The following is a 22,886-nucleotide window of genomic DNA, read 5'->3' as shown; positions in this document are numbered from 1 at the left end:
CAAGAGTAAGTATTACTTCTGCAGGGCTGCAGGGAGAGGGAAGGTGGTGAGATCTGGCCTTCTTGCTAATTGCATAAAAAAAAAAAATTTGCCTTTGGCTCATAAAGGTGAAATAGCATCTAGAAACCAGAAAAAATGGAATCTCTCGGTATCAATTTTAGCTTTAAGTAAATGGATACAGAGTTTTAAATGTAAAAGAGAAAGCTCTGAGATAAACTTTAGTCAATTAAAGTAGACATTTAACTATTAAAGATTAAGATGAGGTCACCTTAGGGAACAGGTGACCCATCACTTCCATACTTTTGGCCCTTCTGCTCTTGGCTGCTCCTGCTCTTCCATGTGGGAATAGTTAGACCACAAACTGAAACTACCTGTTTGTGGATTGTTGGTTTTTAAAGGCCCCGCCACCGGCTAGCTGAGATACCAAATACAGTACTGGGCTCCAGGCTTTTCTGCCCAGATTCTCCCACTGAGCATCTGCCTGATCCATCCCTCTAGTGGAAGGTGTCCCTGTCCCCGCCCATGGCAGGGGGGGTGGAACTAGGTGATCTTTAAGGTCCCTTCCAACCCAAACCATTCTATGAGTCTATGATTCTCTTTCCTCTCCTCATCACTGTGCAAGACTCCACCTTTCCAGTCTGAGCACACTCCGGTGCAAGACTCAATGGCCATGAACTCATTTAAAAAGCATTTGGGAGCTAAATCCTGCTGCTGACAATACCACTGAGAGCCTTCAGCCTCGACTAATAGCTCTAGAAGACAACTGAGATCTGATACACTGTCCCCAAAAGCACTGGTAGAACAATTTCCACATGGCAAGAACCTCCCCTTTGTCCCCTACACAACATTAGGAGAAGCTGGGCTTCACCCGAAGGGGATGTTTTTCCTTCCAAAGGTGCTGGATAAAGCCACACTATGAACCCTTCAGTTATATAGAGGTTATGTGGTCAGGGCTTTGTAATCCTTGCTCTGGCTCCTTTTGGAAAGCACCTCATAAATCCCCTAAATGAAAGGTTTGTAGGGAGAGGTTATTAGACCAGCTGTTATTAGACCAGCTGATATATCTAGAAGCGGACAAGATTTGGGGCACTCAGCGACCAGATGAAGGGGTTTTCCCAGAAGTAGACACAGTGTTTTTCCAGACAACCAGACGAGAAGTACTACTTTTCCCTAGCAAACTGGATCTCTTCTAGCCTTACACCAGGAATGGCCAACTGGTAACCCAGACCTTCCATTTGTGCTACTTTTTTGTAATTAATCTTCAATAGTTACCTACATTTTACTGAGAATTTCAACCAAATTTCCCACTGAATTTCCTCTTTTTATATACCTATATAAAAACGTGACTTGGATCGCGAATTCTGTGTCCCACTGGAAAGAATAATTACAGTGAACAGAAAAAATGTGTAATGACCATAATTTTAAATTGAGTGGGGGGGAAATCTGGAAACCGATCTATTTCAACACATCTGGGTAAGGTTTGCCAAAGCATTAGGATAATACACAAAAATCTTCCCTGTTCTCTTTTAGTAGGGCTCAATATTTTCTAGATGCTGGTGCATCTCAAGAGAAACCAATGTCATTTGTCCTCCTTCACTCCCATATTTCAGTCAAGCTAAAAGATGCTCTCAGAACTGTATCCACTCTCTGCAAAATTCTGTGTAGGACAAACTGTGTCTGAACAATGCTGAGACTGAAATTCCTGTGTGACCTTGGAGCCATTATTAGGCTCAGGTAAAGATTAGGAGGACAATATATGACTTCCCGTCAGGAGGAGGTGAGACTGTGGACATGACCCATGATTTCCTTGTGAGATCTGAGCTAAAATGTCCCTTTTGCTTGCCTTAATGATTCCTCAGCAACATACACAAGAGTTTCTAAAGGGTTGCTGTTGTCCACCTGTCTGTTGAGTTTATGAATGACTACTTTGAGTGCAATTCATCTTCATCCCCACTCTTTCAGGTTTGAGTGTGGCTTATTCCAACACACACTGCATCAGGCAACACTTTAGATCATCCACATGGATCTTGGAAGGAAGCGTTATGACCTAGGGGAGGGAACACCCGCAGACCACATAAGCCAGCTGCCTGTGGAACAATGGTTAGAGAGATGTCGATCCAAAATCACTGCCCTAAATACATACATCAACTCGCTGCGTGAAGCAAACCAGGTGGCAATTCATACAGAACCACTGCACTGATCTCCGAGGCAGCTGTCTCCTGCTTGAGAAGGCCTCCTGCAAACCCTGCATGAGAAGAGGAGCCAACCTACCCCACATGCCACATAATCTAGAGCGCAGCATGTAGGTTGCTGTTGTGATCATTGCTGGCACCAGCCTAGCCTTGGCACAACAAACCAAGCCACACCTGAACCTGTTGAGCTGGCTCCAGAAACAGTGATGCACCCAGAGAGATGTTCATGCATTCTGCAGATGAAGGGGGAGCTTCCTGTGATACCTTCCTCTTCCCTGCAATGAGTTGGCATTGCTCTTGGATGTACCTGGGTGGCTTCTGCTCTGATCCTTTAAAAGAAACAGCAAAACAGTTCCCAACATGCATGGAGCAAAAGGACCACAGGTTCAAGCAACATCTTTACCACAGAGATGGGTTATCACAGAATCTGCCAGGGAGTGGAAGTCTTCAAGGGCTGTTGAGATAGCCACATGGTCAACCAGGCTTTTTGTTGTTGGGGATTTTTAAGATAAATTTAAATTGCATCCCAAAAGTTATTCATGTAAAATTGACTGCCTGGGCTTCTTCTATAGCTGTTGGAGGAAGCACAGAACATCCACGTGTAATTCCTCCCATCCAGAAAAGTCCATGAAGCAGGTGATGATGTTCCTCCCATCTGGCGAAGCCTCTGAGACAGGTGGCATGAGTGTGCTTTTCCGGATGGTCTCATTTCCCTCTGAGGACCATAAGGGAACCTGGAGAGCTCACTCAACTCCCGAATTTCAGGTGGTGAAAGTAATGTCAGTTGAGCCATCCTCTATCAGACCTATGTCACAGAGACTGCACCAAGGATTCGCGTTTTCAAACTATAAAGACAATTCACAAACAGACCCAAGCTTTAGCTCTTTGAGCGCAACTGATGCAGGAACCTGCCAACCTCCACAACGCACATCCATCTCTGTCCACCTCCAGTCAACCCAAATAATAAATGGGAATAATAAATTCTAGTACCTAGGCTAATGCTCAAGGAAATGCCTCTACATTCTTGCAGGACCATTTTAATCAACTCAAAACAGAAAGCCTAAACCACTAAAATCCTGCAGATGTCTCAGAAGACAGATGTAGCTACTGTTCATCAATGCCAAACATAAACTAGTGATCTTTACATTGGCAGAGCAGAGGGTAGATAAGTACAGTAATATACTTATTACTATTAAATAACCACTGCACACCCATACAAGTGGACACACAGCAGTGTAGTACAGTAGTACATTAATAAATACAGTATTTAGATTTAATAGCTGTCCAGATAAAGTAGATAGACACACACACATAGGATTGAAATAGTAGATCTTGATCACTAGTTGCCTAAATACCTGCATAAGTAGGGCCCTAAGTCACTTAGAAAATGGGACTGAAATCACATAGGCACACTAATAAAAATGCCTTTCATCCCACAGACTTTCATTTTCTCACACCTTCTATCATAGGGACTAACAATAACCTTTTTCTGTGGTCAGTGGAGGCAACAGGAGATTCTGAGAAGAGAACAAAAGGAAGAGAAGTGTCAAAAACCTTGTAATGGCAGGAAAAAGAAATGTGAAATGCTGGTGTGAAATTCTACCAAAGGTTTATGCTACTTTAATTCTGAGGCTCTCCAGCTTGGAGAGCACCTTGCCTGCACAAATATATTGTACTGATTATACAGACACTTCAAGGTAGGAGCAGGAATATGATCACAGAGATCAGATGGAGTTTCCCTCACCCAGACCTACATCTGGGTAAGACTGAAAGTTGCTATTACACCACAGAAAAAAAGCCCCATATCAGAGCACGTTCACAATTACATGAGCTGTCAATCCTTCATAGTAAAAGTGAAGCTTCCTCATGAGGAAACTATAATTAGAGGAGGTCTGGGAAGCCCCTGAGATGGGAGGGCTTTGTCCTGCATAGACTGATATAAGAGGGTACTGAGTTCAGCTGGTTGGGAATGGTTTTTGGGGGAAAATGTTATTTTGTCTTTGCTAAACAGAAGTATTTTCTGCAAATGCTATGGTTGAATTGCACAGAACCGGGGTGGAGGCTAGGACCGAAGATGAGGGTGCAGAGCTGGCCACTCCAAAAGACATGAGCTCCATGGATAGACAAGGAGGAACTTGGCACAGTACCTGTCATTGGCTTCTCTATCAGGAGCTGCTCCATAATATGGACATAAGGAAGGGACCAGTGGACCACAGCATTTGAGATGGTAAGAAGCAACAGTGCATCTCTGCTTGCATGTGAGTGATTCTTTTTTGAGTGGAGAAAGGACAACAGGTAGAACAAGGTGGCCACCTGTAAGAGGTTGGAACCAAGTGCTCAGTTCATAAGTGCAATGACAGCAAGGCAAGCTAAGGAGAGACAGTGTGGGAAGTGGTGGAAAGCCTATGAGGACAAAGGAGAGCTGTCCCTGGAGCTACAATCCTCTCTCCTTGACTGTGTGGGGAGCCTGCATGATGGCTTTAGATTAGACCTTTGACTTGCAAAAAGTCAGAGTTAGGCAGGATGAATTCTACCTGGTGTGGGGTAGGTCACTTCCCATCTTTGTCTTGCCTGCTTAAGGCACTTTGAATGGGGAGAGGGGTGGGCTGTGTTAAGACTTGATTTTAGTCTTACATCTGGACCAGCAAGTATTCTTCTAATGCAAAACAAAATATTATTTTACCTTGCAATGCAGTTAACAACTGACTAATGGCTATTTTAATAAATGACTAATTATTCTGAGTTAGCAGAAAGGTAAACAAGTCAATAACTTACTTGTAACCACCTATAATATTATCTATTCAGAAAATAGTAATCATAATTATGATATCTGTTGATGTCTTATTTCCCCTACAAGAATCTGAAAGTATCAATTTAATATAATGTGTGAAAATAGTGAAGTAATTTTTCTATTGCTGTCATTATTAACAATTGCAGTGAGTGGAAGCTTAGTAGAAGCTTATTGCTTTTTTTTACTTTATTGGCTAACCTAATGCAAAATATCATGCTCATCCCTGACATCTCTTAAAGGCAGAGCAAGTCCTGGTTCCTCCACACACAGCACACCTGCAGCTGATGCCCTCAAGCTGGGGCATGTGGTGCTGGAGCAAGGCAGAGATGAAATCTCCAAAGTGTTTCAGGAGGAGGAGAGATACGGCCTGCAGAGAAAAAAAAAAAAAGAAAAGAGAAAAATGAGGATGAAGAGGAAACTGGATTGAACTCTAGGTTAAATGCAGGTGTCATCAGAAAACATGACTTTTTTCCTATGTGCAGCTGCTTCCCAGCAGAAAAATAGTCAACATATGTGGCATCCGTCACATAAATAGAGGAAAAATATTAGGGTAGCTTCTTGATCAAGACCTACAGTGGGAATAAGTAAAGGGAGTTGCTGGAACTTCAGTAACTGACACCAGCAATCAGCACTCACAGGAAAGGTCTGAGTTCGTGACTTTGGGGACTGCTTCCAGGAGGACCCCAGGACAAGCAGCTTAACCCAATCTGGTTCAACCATGATCCACAGGAACCAGCCATGCATGGCGGAATTCATTTCACTTCACCTGACCCACTAAAGCCATGGAGAGGGAGAGGCTGGCCTGCCCTGAGTGACACTCAACCCATTCAGCTGAGCCACGTCCCCGTGTTTGCAAGGTTTCTTTTAGCAGCCAAAGGCATTAAACACCCCAGTAGTCCTTTCCACTTCTACAAAATTTGAGGAAACAAAGAAAAGCCTTTCACGCTCAGTGGATCAGCCTTTCCTAGGTAGACAGGGAAACAATAGCTCATTTGGTCAGAGAATAGAGGTAGAGAACATGCTAAGAGGGGTATCCCAAGCATCAAAAGACACTGTTTATGATTGAGAACAATTTTAATAACATCCCTTCCCACAGGAAGTTGAAACAGCTGGAAATAATTCTGGCAGATGTTCAGAATCCAGTAAACAATGTGATTACCAACCTACAAAAGAAGTGGGTCCAAGTGCTGCCTTCTCCCGGCAGTGTCATCACATCTGGGAAGTTCACCACACCCAGTCACACTTACATATCACCTGGGCTGGCCTCCCAGTTGGCTTAGAGCTGATAATTAGTCCAATCAAGGTCAGAATTTGTGATCAATTGAGTAAATCACTCTTTTGAGTTATTGGAACCTCAATTGCTGTCATTAGCTCTGCAGCAGCAACAACAGCATCCACAGGACAACAAAACAGGTGGAGAAAGGATAAAGCAACACAAAAAGCACCAGAACTTTGGTTATTCTCAGACTAGACCTCTTGCCCAGCAAGGGAAGAGCCTGAAGAAAAGTCACCTAGCATAGGCATCGCGTGATGCCCAGCTCTGAAGGTAAGTATTTTGGCTAATCTAGCCATTTAGGGTCTTTGCAGAGCTGGTGAAGAGAGGCCACCACCTCCAGAAGGTGATTCCCTCTCTGAAGAATCCATCCTTGAATCTTTCTTTCCCCACATAATAGCAGTTAGTCAAAGTCTCTTAGCACAACCTTACAGATAATGTGTTTTAAAGAATGGCATTTCTTAACCAAGAGGACTCCTCCATCAGAGGGGTTCTGCCAGATATATTGTGTATGTCCACAGTTTCAAACAAGCCCCATTCCACCAGTCTCTCCTGGGTTTGCAATGGTCTGATTGGCGGCAGATGTGACAAAGACCAGCAACTGAGTTTGACACAAAGGTACGAGATTCCCCAGCATTCATCCTCTCAAGAGACCTGTGGCATCATGAGATACCTTACACTAAGGAGCACTTCAGACCATCATAAATGGTACTATCCCTGGAGGATCCATCCCATCACGCACACTTTGTCCCAGTCCCACACCCACACTTCTTTAACCAGATCCCAAGGCCATACGGTGTCCAAAACTCAGGACCTGGCGCTTCCCCAGCAAACCAACAAGCTCCTGTGTCATGGCATCTCCCAGTTAAAAGCTCCAGTTCACAACAGCAACTGTGCAACATAATTTGCCAGCCAAGCCCTTAATTCAGCTTTTTCCAAAGAACTTGAGACTGGCAGCCAGCTCGCTCTCGCTGCATGCCAGATCAGCGTCTGATCACTTTCGGAGCACAGCCACTGCTGCGGAGCACTGTTTGGGTCTGGGCCAGCAGGTTTTGCATGGTAAGTTGGGCATGGCTTGCTGACGTGCACCTTCGAGCTGGTGGGGCAATGGGCCCAGGGAGGGCAGCACGTCATTGCCTCCCACCAGCACTTCTCAGGACCACGCACATTTTGTGCCTGCTTGTGCGCGGCACTAGCCAGGGGTTTGTGGTTCTGGAAAAGCTGTCTGGGTAGGATACGGTATTTGGCTGCCTGTCTTATGGCCCAAGGGATCTGTTAACGTGCCGGCTATAAATCTCAGGGAAGAGCTGCGGATGGAAATAGTTTGCTCAGAGGCCCAGGCTGCACTGCAGCAGTGTTTGTCATGGGAGTGCACGACATGGGTCTTGCTATTGTTGCACAGACATAAGTCTGTAAGATTTAGGGCAAGCTTCACTGGGCAACATTTATTATGGTTTGTCTTAGGTGGGAGAGTATTGTAAAATCTATGAAGGCTGGTTTGATCACTCAAAACCTCCAGATATTGCAGCTCGTATTGTGGTACAGGGATAGGGCATTTCAGATGATGACCATGGGCAGTCCTGGCACCTCAAGAAGAACCCGTCATGACCTGCCACTCAAAGTTGTTCTTTAGCAAAGGAAATTCTCCCAGGTCCACATTCAAGCTCTGGTCTGGGGAATAAGAATAAAAATCTGCTGAGCGCTCACCTCTGTTAGGGGACATGCTGCAACTCTTGTCCATGTTAGGAAATTATCAGCATTGCTACATGGCCCATGAGGGCTGGAACTGAAGTATTAGCATCTGGGGAATTATCTCATCCATCAGCCATTTTCATCCTGGATTGCAGCTGCACTTTGCTCACCAAGGCAGAAGAATGCCAGTCCGCAGGAACAGAGGCAGATTTGCACACCGGAACGACCGGCAAAGGCATGCCACCGCTGGGAAGAGCCAAGAGAGTTGCAGACTGCTAGAAGTAACCCTATGACTCAAAAGGTCACAGACTTTCCCAAATCATACCGCTTTCAATTCTTCCCGTGCCAGAAGCAGTCAATAACATACAAAAGTTTTAAATACAGTTATTTATTGTCACTGGGGACCTCAGTCAGAGCCATCAATCATCTGTGCTAGGTGCTGTACAAACAAAACCATTCACACGTTGTCACCAAAAGCCCTTTGGAGCCACAGGCATGCTGGCTCTGTACCATGCAGGGAGATAGATTGCTAACACTTTGCCATAAAGAGTAATTTAGATCTATCTTTTGTGCATTTAAAATATTTTCTGAGCCCTCTAGTGCTGCTTGGCACAGTCTGTGCTTTAAAAACCATCCAGAGCAGCAGTTTGCTGCACACCTTGGTGTCAAAATAACCATTGAGCCCTCAGCGTGGCCAAAGGACGCACAGAGCCTGAAGTATCCCATTGCATTTACCAGTGCTTTGGTAGCCTGGTGTGAGTAACTTCAGCCATCACAGTCTGTCAGATCCAAGCACAAGATAAACTCCCCTGTTCAAGGCCCAATTTGCCTACCTAATATTCCAGAAAAGGGACCTATCTACCTACCCCTGAATGCTACATCCCACCAGAAGTCTTTACAAGTGTCACAGTGAAAAAATTACAAGTCCTACCTTGTCAACAAAGGAGGTAATGTTTTCATTGGGGATCTTGATTTGCTCCTTCTCCAGCATTTGCACATTCTGGACCTCAGGGTCAACATCTAGACTGAGAGGTGCCAGGAAGCCTTGGTTCAGGGTGACTTGGATGCTAGCAGATGGGATGGAGGGGAACTAGCATATCTTTTTCCAACAAATAACCTGTTTTCACCAAAGAGATTTGCCACACCACCTTAGGACCACTCAGCAGCAAAGTTCCCTCCCAGCTGAGACCTTCCAGCCTGTAGGAAACACTTCTATGCCCACCATTTGTGGGGAGACTCATACTGCAAAGCCACCGAAGCCATTTCTTTCTCAGCCCAAAAGGTTTCAAGCAGGCTGTGCTGCTGGCAGGTATGACAATACCAGAGCTACCCTTGCTCTTGTTCAGCTGCTTTACTTCAAATGGACAAGGCAGTGGTACGAAAACAGACCTTCTAACAGAGGATCAGTGTATTTCCTTTTTACATGTCTACAAGAAAAGAAAGCAATGCAAGCCAGCTGAAGGGCTTGGTTCCTTGGCTGCCGGCCCAGCCTTTACTCCAGCAGATTTCAAACACCTGTGGAGGCACAACAGAAATAAGAGAACTTTTTCTAGGGACTTCAGAGAGTGGTTTTGTTGGGGAGGAGGAAGGGAGGCTGGTCTGAGGACCTCCAGGACCAGCGTGAAGTGGCTGTCCAAGTCTGAGATAAGGACCAGTTCCTGTTTCAGTTGATTCTGGCCCCATATCAAACCCTGTAAAGATCAGGCAAGGCAGAGGACCTGCAGCTCAGGCAGATCTGCCACAAACACAGTTATTGGTAAATGCAACACACCACTTGTCCTTTCGTCTTTCATCAGGCTGTCACTTGTGACCGATGACTGCACTAAGAATGGAGCCGGTCCTTCCTTTAGGTAGTGGTTTTCTGCACAACCTGAAATTCCCATCTCAGCCTGACCGATAATTTATGGGAAAGTCAATTCGTCATCGACCTGGAGGACAACGGCAGGTTGAGGTGTGTGAGAGAACGGGGCAGTGTCCCTTGCACAGGCTACAAGCCCTCTAGTGGCATTTTGTGGCTATGTCTACCCTATCTTCATCAGGTCTGCCCAACAAGCCCTGGTCCCCAGGCAACGGGAGATGTCGACTTGCTTCAACCCATGCTTGTAGTTAAGAGTGGATGTTGTCATGCCATGCCATGCTATGCCATGCCATGTCATGTCATGTAGACTTTCAGCTAGGCCTGATGGGCACCAGCAATAGAGGTGGTCAGAAAATGTGGATTGTGGGGTCGTGAGTACAAACCTAAAGGAATATCAGCCCACTCTTAGGGAAGAGCTAGTGAGTGTGGAAGCAAGATGAAGGGCAGAGAAGCACCAGCATCCAAACCAGAGTGGGTGGGAGGAAGAAGAGGAAGAAGATTTGTAGTCAGCACCAGACAGACAATATGGTTGCCGTAAGTTCTGCAAATCCTGCTCTACCCGTCCCAGCTTTAGCTGAGAGAGCCCTGGATGAAATGGGGCCAGGGGGGAGCTGGAGGTACACCGCATCCACTGGCAGCACTCATCCAGGTCACCTGACTGTGTGGGAGCAGATATTTTGTTCAGAGACACATAACATGGGAGCAGCGTGTGATTTGCTTGCAGTTCATTGAGCACTCTCACAGAGGAACAGGGCTGACATCAAACAGGAAGAAAAGGCTGGGATTAAAGGCTCTTGACTGTTGTCACAATCTCTACAATCAAAGTTGAAGTGAATATTAACTTAGATGAAGGGTCCAAATTCTCCTGTAAAGCCCTAGATGATGCTCTAGGACATGGACTTCTTTGGATCCCAGTAAGCAAGACTCACCCTGCTGTCACAAGATATCCCTGGAGACTGACAACAGAACCAGTTTCACTCCTGCTGAATCCAAGACAGGAGCAGCCAGGATCTGAAGAGGCAAGAAAGGAGGTGTTTTAGCATCTAGAAGAAAAGAACAGGAGCACAGCTTGCAAAAGAAAATGGAAGAGCTCTGCTTTGCTCTTTAGCTAAATTTCTTCAGTAGCTACATAGCTTTAGGTATGTTGGTCAATGTGTTTGCTTGCAGCAGCTTTCAGGTCTTCAACCTTTGGGTTTTAAAACTCCTTACAAACCCAGATACTTGGTGACTGTTGCTGCTCTCATGGTATGATTTCAGTCTCTCTTGAGAAGGTCAGCAGGTTTTCTAGTGAGTATTTCAGCTAGTTTTGAACTTAAGTCAACTTGGAGGCAAGTGAGCTGGGGGTGTTGCTGGTGGTGTTTGAAGTGTAGATGAGGGACCAAAGAATGCTGATTTCCACATTTAATCTCCTATAACCTCTCTGCACCTCAGCTCCATTGCTCTGAATTTCTCATCCTTGAGGATCATGAAGGGCTTCAGCTGCTCAGGAGATACGTGCCATGTAAATAACAGTGTCAAAGATGCAGAGGCAGATCACCTCTGAGGAGACAATGTTCCCATCCTTTCAACAAAGCTGTGCCACTCATAAAAGCAAATGTTTCCTGCTTACCTGTTCACTGTCATATCCAATATAACTACAAAGTGGGTGAGTCTCCTCCATATTTGCACAGTCACCAACCCAAGGGAAGCAATCTTGGTAGCTTCTGAGGCCCTCCCATAATAAACATGATTAGTAACAATTAAAAACTCATTACAGCTCTAATTACAGCCAATATAATGCCACCTGGATTCATTCCCCAATAAGCTCATAAAATATTGCACCTATTATATTTCTTTCCATGTTCTAATGCAAAGAATATTGCACCACTCATGCCCTGAACCAGGTTTTATGATAGACATCTACCTGCTCTCGTCTCCTTCCAGCAGCTTCCTGCACATGGCAATCTCAATGTCCAGGCCTATCTTCACACTCAATGAGTCCTGATATTCCTTCAGTGCCTGGCCAAGCTCCTCTTTGGCTCCACTGAGATCTCTGTAGACTTCATCCAGTTCGCTTTTGGCTTTGTTGGAGGTGAGATCTCCTTTCTGTTCCACCTCAACAATACTTGGTGGAAGGAAGAGTGTTCTGGGTCCCACCAGTTGGGACCTAACTGTCCTCAGAGCCGTAGGGCATCTAGTCACCAATGGTCTTGCACTAAACCAGTTGGTGACTGGACAGGCCAGCAATCCCAGACTGTATCTCACAACCCCACGTTACTCGGACTGAGTGATAGAGACTCAGTGGTAATTGCTAGGAGTAAGACATTTGCCATCTCACTTTGAACTCCAATCTTTGCAAGCCAGAAATTATCTGAAAATGCAGGCAGGTTCTTGTAAGCACCTAAGCAGAGCCTGCAGGAAACTCCTGGGAGCAGATTTTGTATTAGCGCAGATGGCACATGCCCTTTGCTGTAGAAAACCGGAACTTACAAACCAACAAGAAATATATTTATTCTGTATTTTTTATCCTGTATATCCAAAATGGCAACAGCTCTACCAAATAATATTGAAGACGTATCATTGCTTGATGACACTGAAGCTGTTTCACAAGTAAATTCACTCATTTTAAACAAAACAGGCCCCTTTGCTGCAAATATGGATCTACTTTTACACTAGAGCTAGCAGCTATCAGAATGCCCCATGGAGCAGATGAAAGGGAGCCCAGCCACTGGGCTGTTATGATCTTTCATTCAAGCATGATGCACTTGAGCAATTAGCATTACTCTGTTTTTCATGAGCACAGCAGATGGGAGAGATAAACTCTGCAACCTCTGTGTTATAGCCTGGCCCCTCTCCAGGAAAAACTCAGGGAACTTATAAAAAGCCTGTGGTTTTCTGCAGGATGAAGCCTGCATCTTTGGCTTCCTGGATTCCAAGACACTGGAGATCTTCGCGCTCTCTGCCATCCTCCCAAAGAAGTCCCCAGGAATGCTCTAGGGCTTTGCGCCATCTTGGTCTGTACCTGTCCTTGGACTCTTCACTGGGATGAGGAAGTAGGAGATGACTTCTTGGTGTCTCCCATCCCCAGCCTATAAATTTTAGAATCAAAAGTGTCATTGTTTACTCAAACAAGAGAATAAAGCATATTATAACCTCGTATAAACATCAGATTAAGAAGTCAAGAGTGTCAACTGAAAGAACATTTTGGGGAAAATAAGAAAAGCGGCATGAAAGTAACACTAGTTCAAATAAGAACTATCATTTCTTCCTCATTTGTTTTGTTCATTTAGGTGGCAAGGACTCTGCAATACGGATCTTCTCCATTTCTGTACTTTTATCTGACAAACACTGAGACTGCACCAGGGTAATGCACGCACTACAGTACAATCAGGGTTGATTCACCTACCGCTCTGGCTCTTGCTCCTCCCAATGCTGGAGAAGAATCCAACCAAGCATTAATCAAATTAATTTGGTTGCAATGGGATGTTATTTAGAGAGGGCTAATGACTAATCTGGCTGGGCAATCTAGAGTTATAATAGCAGGTTTGAGGCTGTGTCTCATACTTTCACGCTGCTTTTTTTCATGAGTAATTTCTGTCCACGTAGCATCTTCAGGCCTTCCCACCACTCACGTATGAGGTGCCAGTGCCCATGTAAGAGCCCTGCTCGTCAGATAGATGGTGCTGCTTGCCCTTGTGCCAGCCAAGGGTGGAGGACAACCACTCTTCATTGGTGCATTAACCGCCCGCTGCAGACCTGTCACTGGTGTCCTCCCCCATTGAGGCCTCCAGGGCGCCTGGGTGGAAACTCCAGGCACCATCAGGACTGAGCCACTGCGTGGTGGTGATGGGTTGGCCGCATGTCCTCTTGGGATGACAGCTGTGCGGAGGACTGGTGCTGGCTGCTGCATCCCAATGGCTGCGTTCAAACTGCCACATCCCAACAGCAGTGGTCAAACTACCCCAGTCCAACTGCCACATCCCAACGGCCACATTCAAACTGCCACCATCCAAGTGCCACATACCAATGGCTGTTTTCAAACTGTCACCATCAAATGGCCACATCCCAACAGCCATGTTCAAACCAATCCTAGTCTATCTGTCACATCCCAACAGCCATGTTCAAACCACCACATCCCAACAGCCATGTTCAAACCACCCCAGTCCAACTGCCACATCCCAACAGCTATGTTCAAACCAATCCTAGTCCATCTGTCGCATCCCAATGGCCATGTTCAAACCACCACAGCCCAACGGCCATATTCAAACCACCCCAGCCCAACCGCCACATCCCAACAACCCCGTTCAAACCACCACATCCCAATGGCCATGTTCAAACCACCCCAGTCCATCTGCCACAACTGCCCTGTTCAGACCACCACGTACCAACTGCTGCCATTCATTGCTACATCTCAACCACAATGTCCCTGCTGGTGGCCCAACCTGCTGAGGTGCCAATCAACTAAGGGCTGGACACTTCATCCTGCTACGCTTGGGACAAGCGCAATCGCCCCACCTCAAGGCCACCAGCTTGACATCGCATGTTCCCTTCCTGCGCCACACTCCTCACAGCCGTGGCTCTCCCACCCAGCAGAGACATGGGGAGTCTACTATGGAGGAACAAGACAACACCTCCTAAGAGGAGAGGGAAGGGCCATCTTCCTCCTCCTCACCTCAGCTGGGCAGTTCATGGCACTCAGTGATTTGCACCATAGGACAGAGCACCGTAGGCATTGCCGTTCCTTATGGTGAAGAACAAAGTGTATTTTCCCTCCCCTGGGGACCATTAATTGATAAGACAACACAAGGATATCTTTTCATCTCTCTGCAGTTTATTGGTAATGAAAGAACTTGGAGGAAAGAGGTGCTGGTAGAAAGCAACCATGCAGTAGGGTTCACGCAACAGAAGGTTTGCAATAAGGCCATACATATGTCAGGTGTGAAGGAGAAGAGGGAAAGTGATCTATAAAATATTAAAGCTGCCAAATTACTCCACCAAGGGAAGGTGGACATCTCCAAAGACCTGTTTCTCACTCCTAAATCTGACTATGAGACATTATCATGTTTCTTCTGCTTACGTGAATTCCTGATATAGCTGAAACAAGCATGTGGGTAACATGCAGGACACGCGGAAGTCGCAAGGGAAACACGGCCATTGAAAAAGAGACCTTAAAAAGTGAAAGGAAAGAGCAGTTTTATACACGCTCCTCCTCAGCCAGTGCAGCAGCTGGGGGTAGCAGCAAGAAGTGCAGCAAAAGATGCTCAGATGAGCTCTGCAGTCCCTGGTACCCTCAAGGAAGTTCTTTCATGCCTGGAGGCTGGTGGAGCTCAGAGAGGAGCCGGGCTCTGCCAACACGATGGTGTTTTGCTGCAAGTCTCCCCTTGGGCAGGATGATTTAAGGAGGTTCTGAGCTATAAGGGAAACAGTTCATTTCTTTGCTGGATACCGGTTCAGGATGGAAGGGGCTGTGCTGCTGGCTGGAGAAAGGAAAATATGCTTCTTTCCTTGGAGGGACTGAGGTCATGACTCAGTATTTTACACCTGAAGATTTAACCGTTGTGGTTGTGACACATCTCCGCACAGAGGAGGATCCACCCCCTGAGATGAAGTTGCCACCTCCAGAGCTGCACATTCTTCCACTTCCAGAAGAGAAGCCACCGCTGAGTATTCCTCCTCCCATTCCACAGCTGCCTCCGATGATGCTTCCTCCTCCGACCGCACATACTCCCCCTCCCATACCACTGCTGGCTCCAAAGCCACCAGCTCTGCCTCCAGCAATGGTGGTTCTGCCTACCACAGCTGCAAGAGAAGGACAGGCTCACTGTACATCAAGTGACAGCCTGGGAATCCTCACGAAACCCAGGGTAAAAGCCATTCTGCAGAGAAAATGATGTACAGATACTTACAGACATTTACGTTGGACAAGTTGTCTCCACAGAGCCTGTGTAGGGAAAGGAACACAAGTTGTAAGTCTAATATAATAGAAAGCAATTAAGCTCCATGAAATTTCCTAACAACTCCTTTTATTTCCTGTTTCATTTAACATCAGTCAAAACCACTGAGAAATATTCCCTGTGGGCACCTCATTTCTATTTTGGGCTTAAAAACTTGGGGAAAAAATGAAAGTAAATCAGATATCAACATTAAATAGGTTGTGATAGATGATTAAACCTCAGTCTGTCCCAAGGAGAGACATTACATTGGCCAGACCAACCTGACAGCAGGTCTCACCTGTTCTCCTCTCCCTCCAGCAGTTTCCTGTACATGGCAATCTCAACGTCCAGCGCAATCTTGATGTTCAGCAGCTCCTGGTACTCCTTCAGCAAGCGAGCCAGCTCCTCCTTGTCTTTGCTCAGGGCACATTCCAGCTCTTCCAGTTTCCTCCTAGCATCCTTGAGGGCCATCTCACCCCGCTCCTCGGCCTCGGCAATAGCTGACTGCAGCTGATGGTTCTGTGAAAGAAAAAAGAAAAGCACTTTCTCAGTTCCCTTCTGCACAACCCCCCGTCACTGGAGCAGCCCTCAGGGCACAGACTGGAGGGAAAATAGGCAGGAACCATCAATCTCCTCCAAAGGACCTGAATTTCAATGACTACGTTTCCCTCATGCTATCCTTAGCACACCACCCATCTCAGTCATGACCCAGCCTGATGCCATTACCCAACAAGATGCTGAACAACTCCTACCTGCTTCTTCACGTTCTCAATCTCAGCCCGCAACCTCTGGACATTCCTGGTCAACTCTTGGATCTCTATCTTGGTGTTGCGGAGGCTGTCCCCATGTCTTCCAGCAGTGTTCTGCAGCTCTTCATACTGATGGCATGGAGACAAAACCACCCATCAGTGATACAACCTATCCAGAACTCAGGCGGTTCCCTTGTTCTGTGCCAAGGGAGACATCAAGCAGCAGAGACCGTCCCAGGTGCTTTGACTGCTTCCCAACTCACCCGGCTCTGGTACCAAGCCTCAGCTTCAGCTCTGCTGTTCTGAGCAATCTGCTCGTACTGACGCCTGACCTCCTCAATGATGCTGTCCAGATCCAGGTGCCGATTGTTGTCCATGGACACCACCACAGACAGGTCCCGGCTGATTGTCTGCATCTGAGCCAGTTCCTACAACCAAGACATGAGTTAGCCTGACCATCTGAGAAGGGCAGAAAAGAGCAGCAAGTCCAGGCAGCCTCTCCAGACCAAATCCACGTGGGACCTCCATGTCCAACCTCAGTGTCTTTGGCCACCACACACCTCATTGCAACTCCAGGCAGTCCAGAGGAAGGGGGAGCTCTTACCTCCTCATACATACACCTCAAGAAGTTGATTTCATCAGTCAGAGCTCCCACCTTGGCTTCCAGCTCTACTTTAGTCATGTAGGCACAGTCCACATCCTAAAGGAAAGATCACACAGATAGACAACAGCTTTGTCCCATCCCAGAAGAGCCGTTGGCAGCCAGTGCCTCCTGTTGGAAGCTGCCCGTCTTGGTGCTGCCTCCTTCCAATGTCTTTGCAGCCTGTCCCCCCAAACCCCCTCTCTCCTGGTCCCTCTGTGACTCACCTTCTTGAGCACCACAAACTCGTTCTCAGCAGCGGTGCGCCTGTTGATTTCTTCTTCGTACCTGTTGAAGGGGACAAGACGAGTCTCTTGGACTGTTCATCAGTCAACCAGTGGAACCCCCCTTCCCTCCATGGCAACCTCGGCCCCATTTCTACAGAGCTCCACAGCAAAGGGAAGACAGTGTGGGAATCTCCAAGCTGGCTTAGCTCTCCTGTCTTGGTGCTCATTTCTTCCTTAGTCTGCCACTGCACTTACTTGGTTTTGTACTCCTCCACGTATTGCCGCATGTTCTGCAGCTCCGACTCCAGCTGTCCCCTCTGCCCCAGGAGAGACTCCAACCTCCTCCTCAGGTTCTGGATGTAATTTTCAAAGATGACATCGAGGTTCTTCCTTGGCCCTGAAGGCCCTTGCTGTTGGAGGAGCTCCCACTTGGTGGACAGGACCTTGTTCTGTTGCTCCAGGAAGCGGACCTGAAAGCCCACAAAGGGGTGTGTGAGATACTCACCCAGGGAGACATCACACTACTCAAACCTCCTGCTTATTTGGGAGGCCAACGGAATCATTTCCCAAATCTCCAACAGGACTGTGGCTAGTTGAAAGCCAATTTTCCAAGAGGGGGATTCATCCCTTCTTTCTCCTCTTTTTTCAATTATCCTTGAACTTCTCCTCCTACATTTATTATCTATTGGATTACACTCCAGATTTACAGTATATTGACATTTCCAATTGCAAATTTTGACCCACATTCATTTGCAGAAGCATCAGATAATTTTTTACCTTCCAGTGAATGAAATCCCATATGTCTCAGTATTGGAGAACATTCTGCTTATCAGATACAATAAGTATCTGCCATATATTTATGGCATATATGCCATATATTTAAAAACCTATGAAGCACATTTATAACCAATGTTCTCCCAGTGCAGACAGTCTAAAGAATACTCATCTGTACTTGATCTGAAATAAGGAACATTCAGGAATTAATTGAAAGCTCATTCCTACAGTCTAAGTTCCTTGAGAAGAAACTATCCTTGAAAAAGGACAGACTTAAAGAACCGCTTAAGATAACCGACTATATTATGATCAGTTTGGCCTGACTGCACAGAGAACACTAGAGAGAAAACCTAAGGAATAATTTGGATCAACTAAACCTAGAGAAAGTCCTTTGGTTTCTCTGCAGATATAAAATTTTTACATTTCCTTAGGAGACTCCATGGAAACACTACCAGCCTTCCAGACCTGGCAACACTGAGCTAAGAAGGACAATATTTCCCTCTCCACAGCACAGAAAAGTTCCTCAGGGTCCCCATTCCCAAGCAAATACAGTTCCAGCCTCTCACCTTGTCAATGAAAGAGGCAAACTGATTGTTAAGAGTCTTGATCTGTTCCTTCTCCTGGCACTTCACTTGTTGGATCTGAGGATCAATATCAACATGGACCGGCCGCAGGAGGGTTGGGTCAACCTGGACCGGTTGGATGCCTCCAGGGAACCCAGGACCACCTCTCACAGGACCACCAAAGCTGCCTATTCCTCCACCAATGACACCTCCTCCAATGCTGCCAAATCCTCCTCCATAGCCTCCACCAAAGCCACCAATTCTACATCCGTATCCACCGCCATAAGAGCCACCCATGGAAATTCTTCCGCTGCCACCCATGTTATGGAGGCTCCTGCTGCTAAAACCTCCACAACGTCCGCTGCCTCCAATTCCCCTGGATGTGGAGAACGAGCTATAGCTGATCCTGGTTCTGCCCCCACTTCCTCCAAAGCCACCACCGATGGCAGAACAAGAGCTGTATCCCCTTTTGCTTCCGCCTCCAAAGCTTCTACAGATTGACTGCCGAGACATGGCTGTTTCTTCCAAGCAGAGTTGAGGAGAGCAGAAAGACCAATGGAGCTGTGCTGCTGAGGGATGAATGCAGAGAGAAGTGTGCACAGTCTTCTCTGGTTCCACAGCTTTAGGCATTCCCTTTTATCTGTTTCTGGAGGTGGGCTGGGTCTACAAGGGCGTGAAGAGGAAACAAATTTACTGTCTTCATCAGCTTGGTGCGGTTAACAGATTTTTGCCAAATTGTTGACTCCACCCAGAAATACGCTTTGCAATGCAGAAGAGAATAAAAGAGCAAGAGCATTGAAACAGGTCTCAATGAGTAAGTGGACTTTCATATCTTTATGGCATCTGGAAAAATATGTTTTACAGTGATGTAGTCATGTTCTTCCCTCCTCCCACCTTTCTATCTGTTCTTAACGATTTTGCAGTTTGTCTGGATCTAGATCTTTTGCACTGACACTCAATGTCAGGAAAGCATTTTGGTGAAAATCAACTAGAATGAGACTTTCACAATTCCCCCAAGCACACCCCAAATTTCCTTCTGAAGTGGAAAATTGCTGATGGCTTTCCAAGAGACAGTTTCCCAGTATGGAGCAAAACCACCACACATTAACAACAGTCAGCATTTTTTTTTATCGGGAAAGGAGGTGCTTAGTTCCTTTCCTAAGAGCATCAATTGGGATGGGAGTGCCTTCTTCTACTGCACATTCCTGCAAAATGTGTCTCCCAGAGTCTGAGATAACCTCGTACCAAGACTCTGAGCACCAGAGCGGAATGAGCAAGAGAACAAAGATGTCCAAGCTCCTTCCTTGTGCTTTTCAGATGGCCACAGGGATTGCCGAACCTGCAGAGGACTGAAAGGACGCTTCAGGCACTAGATGCGGTAATGACGACTGAAGACAGACAAATAGCAGAGAACTGCAGATAGGGATAACAGTGACTTGTTAAAATGGTTGGGGTTTTTTTATTTAAGTTGGTAGGCAAATGATCAGGCTGAGTTCATCATACTTGATCATTCTGAAATAAGGGACAACTAAAAGGTACAAGAAGATCTGATGCTTTCTTAAGTAATAACAGTTAAAGTATTCCTGTATATGAAGTGTGCTTTAAGAGGTATGGCAACTTTGCCCACACCTTTGACCACAGTAAATTTGGGGTGGGGGAGAGAAGGGGTACTGACCAAATTCATGTTAGAAAAATGTGTTTTTAAGACAGCAGCTGCTGTTTCAAACTAGAAAACAATAATGATTCATTTAATGCACAAGCTATCTGGCTATGAAGTAGGAAGTTCACCTGAAAGACATCTTGCTGATATATTCTGGATCTCATTAATCAAATATATATTTTAGTTACACATGTGAAATCTAAGAAAAAAAAAACCCAATATTTTCCTAGTGCTTAGCTCCAGAAAATCATCAATAAAAGCCAAGGGAAATATATTTGAAATCTTCTAAACATTTCAGCAATCCAATATTACATTATATTTAAGCTTACAAAGTGTACTATAAATGTATGTTTGAATTTTCAGAATCTCCTACAAGACTTGTGCAACTAAATGTTGTTTGAAAGTATCACTAGGTAACAGCCTTCAGCCACAGACACAACCAGCCCAGAGAATCACTTTCAAAAGCCACCAGAGCAATCAGAAACATAAATGTCATTGACTGCCACTGAGGCAGAGGCTGCTGGACACCACAGTCTCTTCACTTCACAGAACGAGGCGTAGGGCAGTGGAGATCATTAACCTTGAGGGGGACTCAAGTCATGGTTGGCTAAGGGTTATCCTGCCCTTGAAGGACACAATTCATGGTTGGCCAAGAGTTATCCTAGCCTTGAGGGGGACTCAAGTCATGGTTGGCCAAGGGTAATCCAGATGTGTGTGGCCTGCCCTATGCAACAGGCTGCAGCTGGAGAATGAGCAGCCATCCCTACAGCAGGGAGGGGACACGTCCCCTTTCAAAAGCAGCTTGAATGAAGAGGGTCTTATTCCTCAGTTGTCATCCCCAAGACAGAGAGTTAAGTTCTCCACTTCATTCTACAGCCCAGTGCACTCGCTCATGGTGAGCAGTCCCGGGAAGATGTAGGGTAACTCCATTTTTGCTTAGAGAAAACAGGTCATCTCTTCCCATGGCCTCTCTCCAGATTGCCAAACGCATGGTAGCTGCCTTTCTCAGTAAGCAGCATGACTTGGTTGTAACATCCCACGTGGCGGCTCCACGACAAGGGAGAAGATCTGTTAAGTCAGCCAAATGCCTGGATGCTGACCACATTCAGCACATACAGATAAGACGCCCAGATTGAGTCACCCTGACGTCTTCAGACAAGATGTGAAGATTATACCAAACCTGGAGTCTCTTCAGCCTCCTCCAGGTAAAACTCGATAGACAGCCTAGGCTCCAGCCGGCTGTTCCTTCAGATCTCTTACGCAAGGAGCTGTGCACAGCAAAATCATCAACACCAGGCAAAATGTAAACTCGGCAGAAAATGTAGATGGAGACCAAGCCAGGCTGCAGCTTCGGATCTCACACAGCAAAGAGATTCTGGCAGCATAGAGGAGAATGTTGCAATGACTCCTCACAACAATGCCTACAAAGCCGTGTTTCAGATTTTAAAGCTGAGAAGAAACACAGTCTTAAAATTAAGAATGAAAACAGGTGACTCTTGCCCCAAGCCAAACCCGAAAGTGCTCTTGGCACAGCCCCAGCATCTCAGAGGCATTGCCTTCTCATCGTCTTCTGTTTGGGCCAAACCCAGTCACATTCCCCAGCTCTAACACACTTCTGCTGGGCTCTAAAGCAAGTCAACGTCCCTCTTCCAGGAGCCCTGTAACCATTCCCCACTGCCTTGCCTGGACCTATTCCTAGGTCTGCAGCTTCCTGACCTGCTACAGGGACACTGGCAGCTCACAGCAGGTTGTTGTGGGACTCCTGAACCACTACTGAAAGTGGTTTCTGTCTCTTTGATCTCTTCTTGTGGTGGAGGAACTGAAGCACGGCACAGATCAAACACACCTGCATTCTTCTCCCAGTCCCCCCTCCTTGAGCTAGACCAAATCTCTCCCTCTCGCTCTCCACGTAAAGAAGAGACACTGGGGCAATTAATCGACTTTTCAGGGAGCTGATGGGTACCTGAGCCCATGGGTTTGGGACGAATCACGCCTTCCCAGGCCTTTATGTTCCCGCTTCTGGTGAATGAAGGGGAGGATGAGTTAGTGGTTCTCAAGCACTCCTGGTGCTCGTAGGGTGCCGAGCTGTGCAGCCTGCCTGGCCACATCCTACTTCTACACCAGGGGGTAGGTGCTTGGCCAACATCCATATCCATGCTTCCAGGCAGCTGGAAACCCGCCCTCCCACCACTGCCCACAAGACTCCTACCATTGCCACCTGCCCCTACCACAAACCAAAGTCCACTCCAAGGCAGGAAACTCAGATGAACTGACAACAGCAGACTGATCTGATGTCTGCTCCCACCCTGCTGCTGCCGATTTCCATCATCAATCAACGTGTTTGGGTCTCTACTGGTTTCGACACTATGCACTGTCAGCGTTCCTGCATAAATCCCAGAACTTTTTGTTTGTGATTCAGCATACCCTGCACACAGGTTCCTCCTGCTCTAAAAAATTGAAATCCAAGAGAGAGATTGATAAAACCCCCTTCCTAGAGCAGCAGCAATTCGTATGTCACCAGAGCACTCCAGTAAGATGTGGCACGAGCAACAGGG

At 46.4% G+C, this 22,886-nt stretch overlaps 1 protein-coding gene across 1 annotated transcript; it reads right to left on the bottom strand.

The window, feature by feature from the left end:
• Nucleotides 1–14,602: 14,602 nt before the first annotated feature.
• LOC115351056 (keratin, type II cytoskeletal 6A-like) lies at nucleotides 14,603–19,301 on the bottom strand. The gene is made up of 9 exons (XM_030037362.1): nucleotides 18,675–19,301; nucleotides 17,590–17,804; nucleotides 17,335–17,395; nucleotides 17,072–17,167; nucleotides 16,731–16,895; nucleotides 16,471–16,596; nucleotides 16,017–16,237; nucleotides 15,692–15,726; nucleotides 14,603–15,584 (listed from the first exon to the last, which is right to left on the bottom strand). Exons 1-9 carry the CDS (start codon nucleotides 19,299–19,301, stop codon nucleotides 15,313–15,315), a joined length of 1,818 nt encoding a protein of 605 aa, XP_029893222.1. The 3' UTR covers nucleotides 14,603–15,312.
• Nucleotides 19,302–22,886: the final 3,585 nt, after the last annotated feature.

The sequence above is a fragment of the Aquila chrysaetos genome, chromosome 15, assembly GCF_900496995.4.
Source record: "Aquila chrysaetos chrysaetos chromosome 15, bAquChr1.4, whole genome shotgun sequence".
NCBI classification, from domain to species: domain Eukaryota; kingdom Metazoa; phylum Chordata; class Aves; order Accipitriformes; family Accipitridae; genus Aquila; species Aquila chrysaetos.
Note: the sequence above shows the minus strand (reverse complement) of the source record. Positions and strands in the feature narration are given on the sequence as shown.

Bases quoted from the DNA above. Each gene is read 5' to 3' on its own strand.
- LOC115351056 (XM_030037362.1), bottom strand. From the start codon at position 19,301: ATGCCTAAAGCTGTGGAACCAGAGAAGACTGTGCACACTTCTCTCTGC. The intron at 17,396-17,589 runs GTAAGTGCAGTG...CCCCTTCAACAG, and splicing joins GTGGAGGAGTACAAAACCAA to GTACGAAGAAGAAATCAACA. The intron at 17,168-17,334 runs GTGAGTCACAGA...TCTTTCCTTTAG, and splicing joins AGTTTGTGGTGCTCAAGAAG to GATGTGGACTGTGCCTACAT.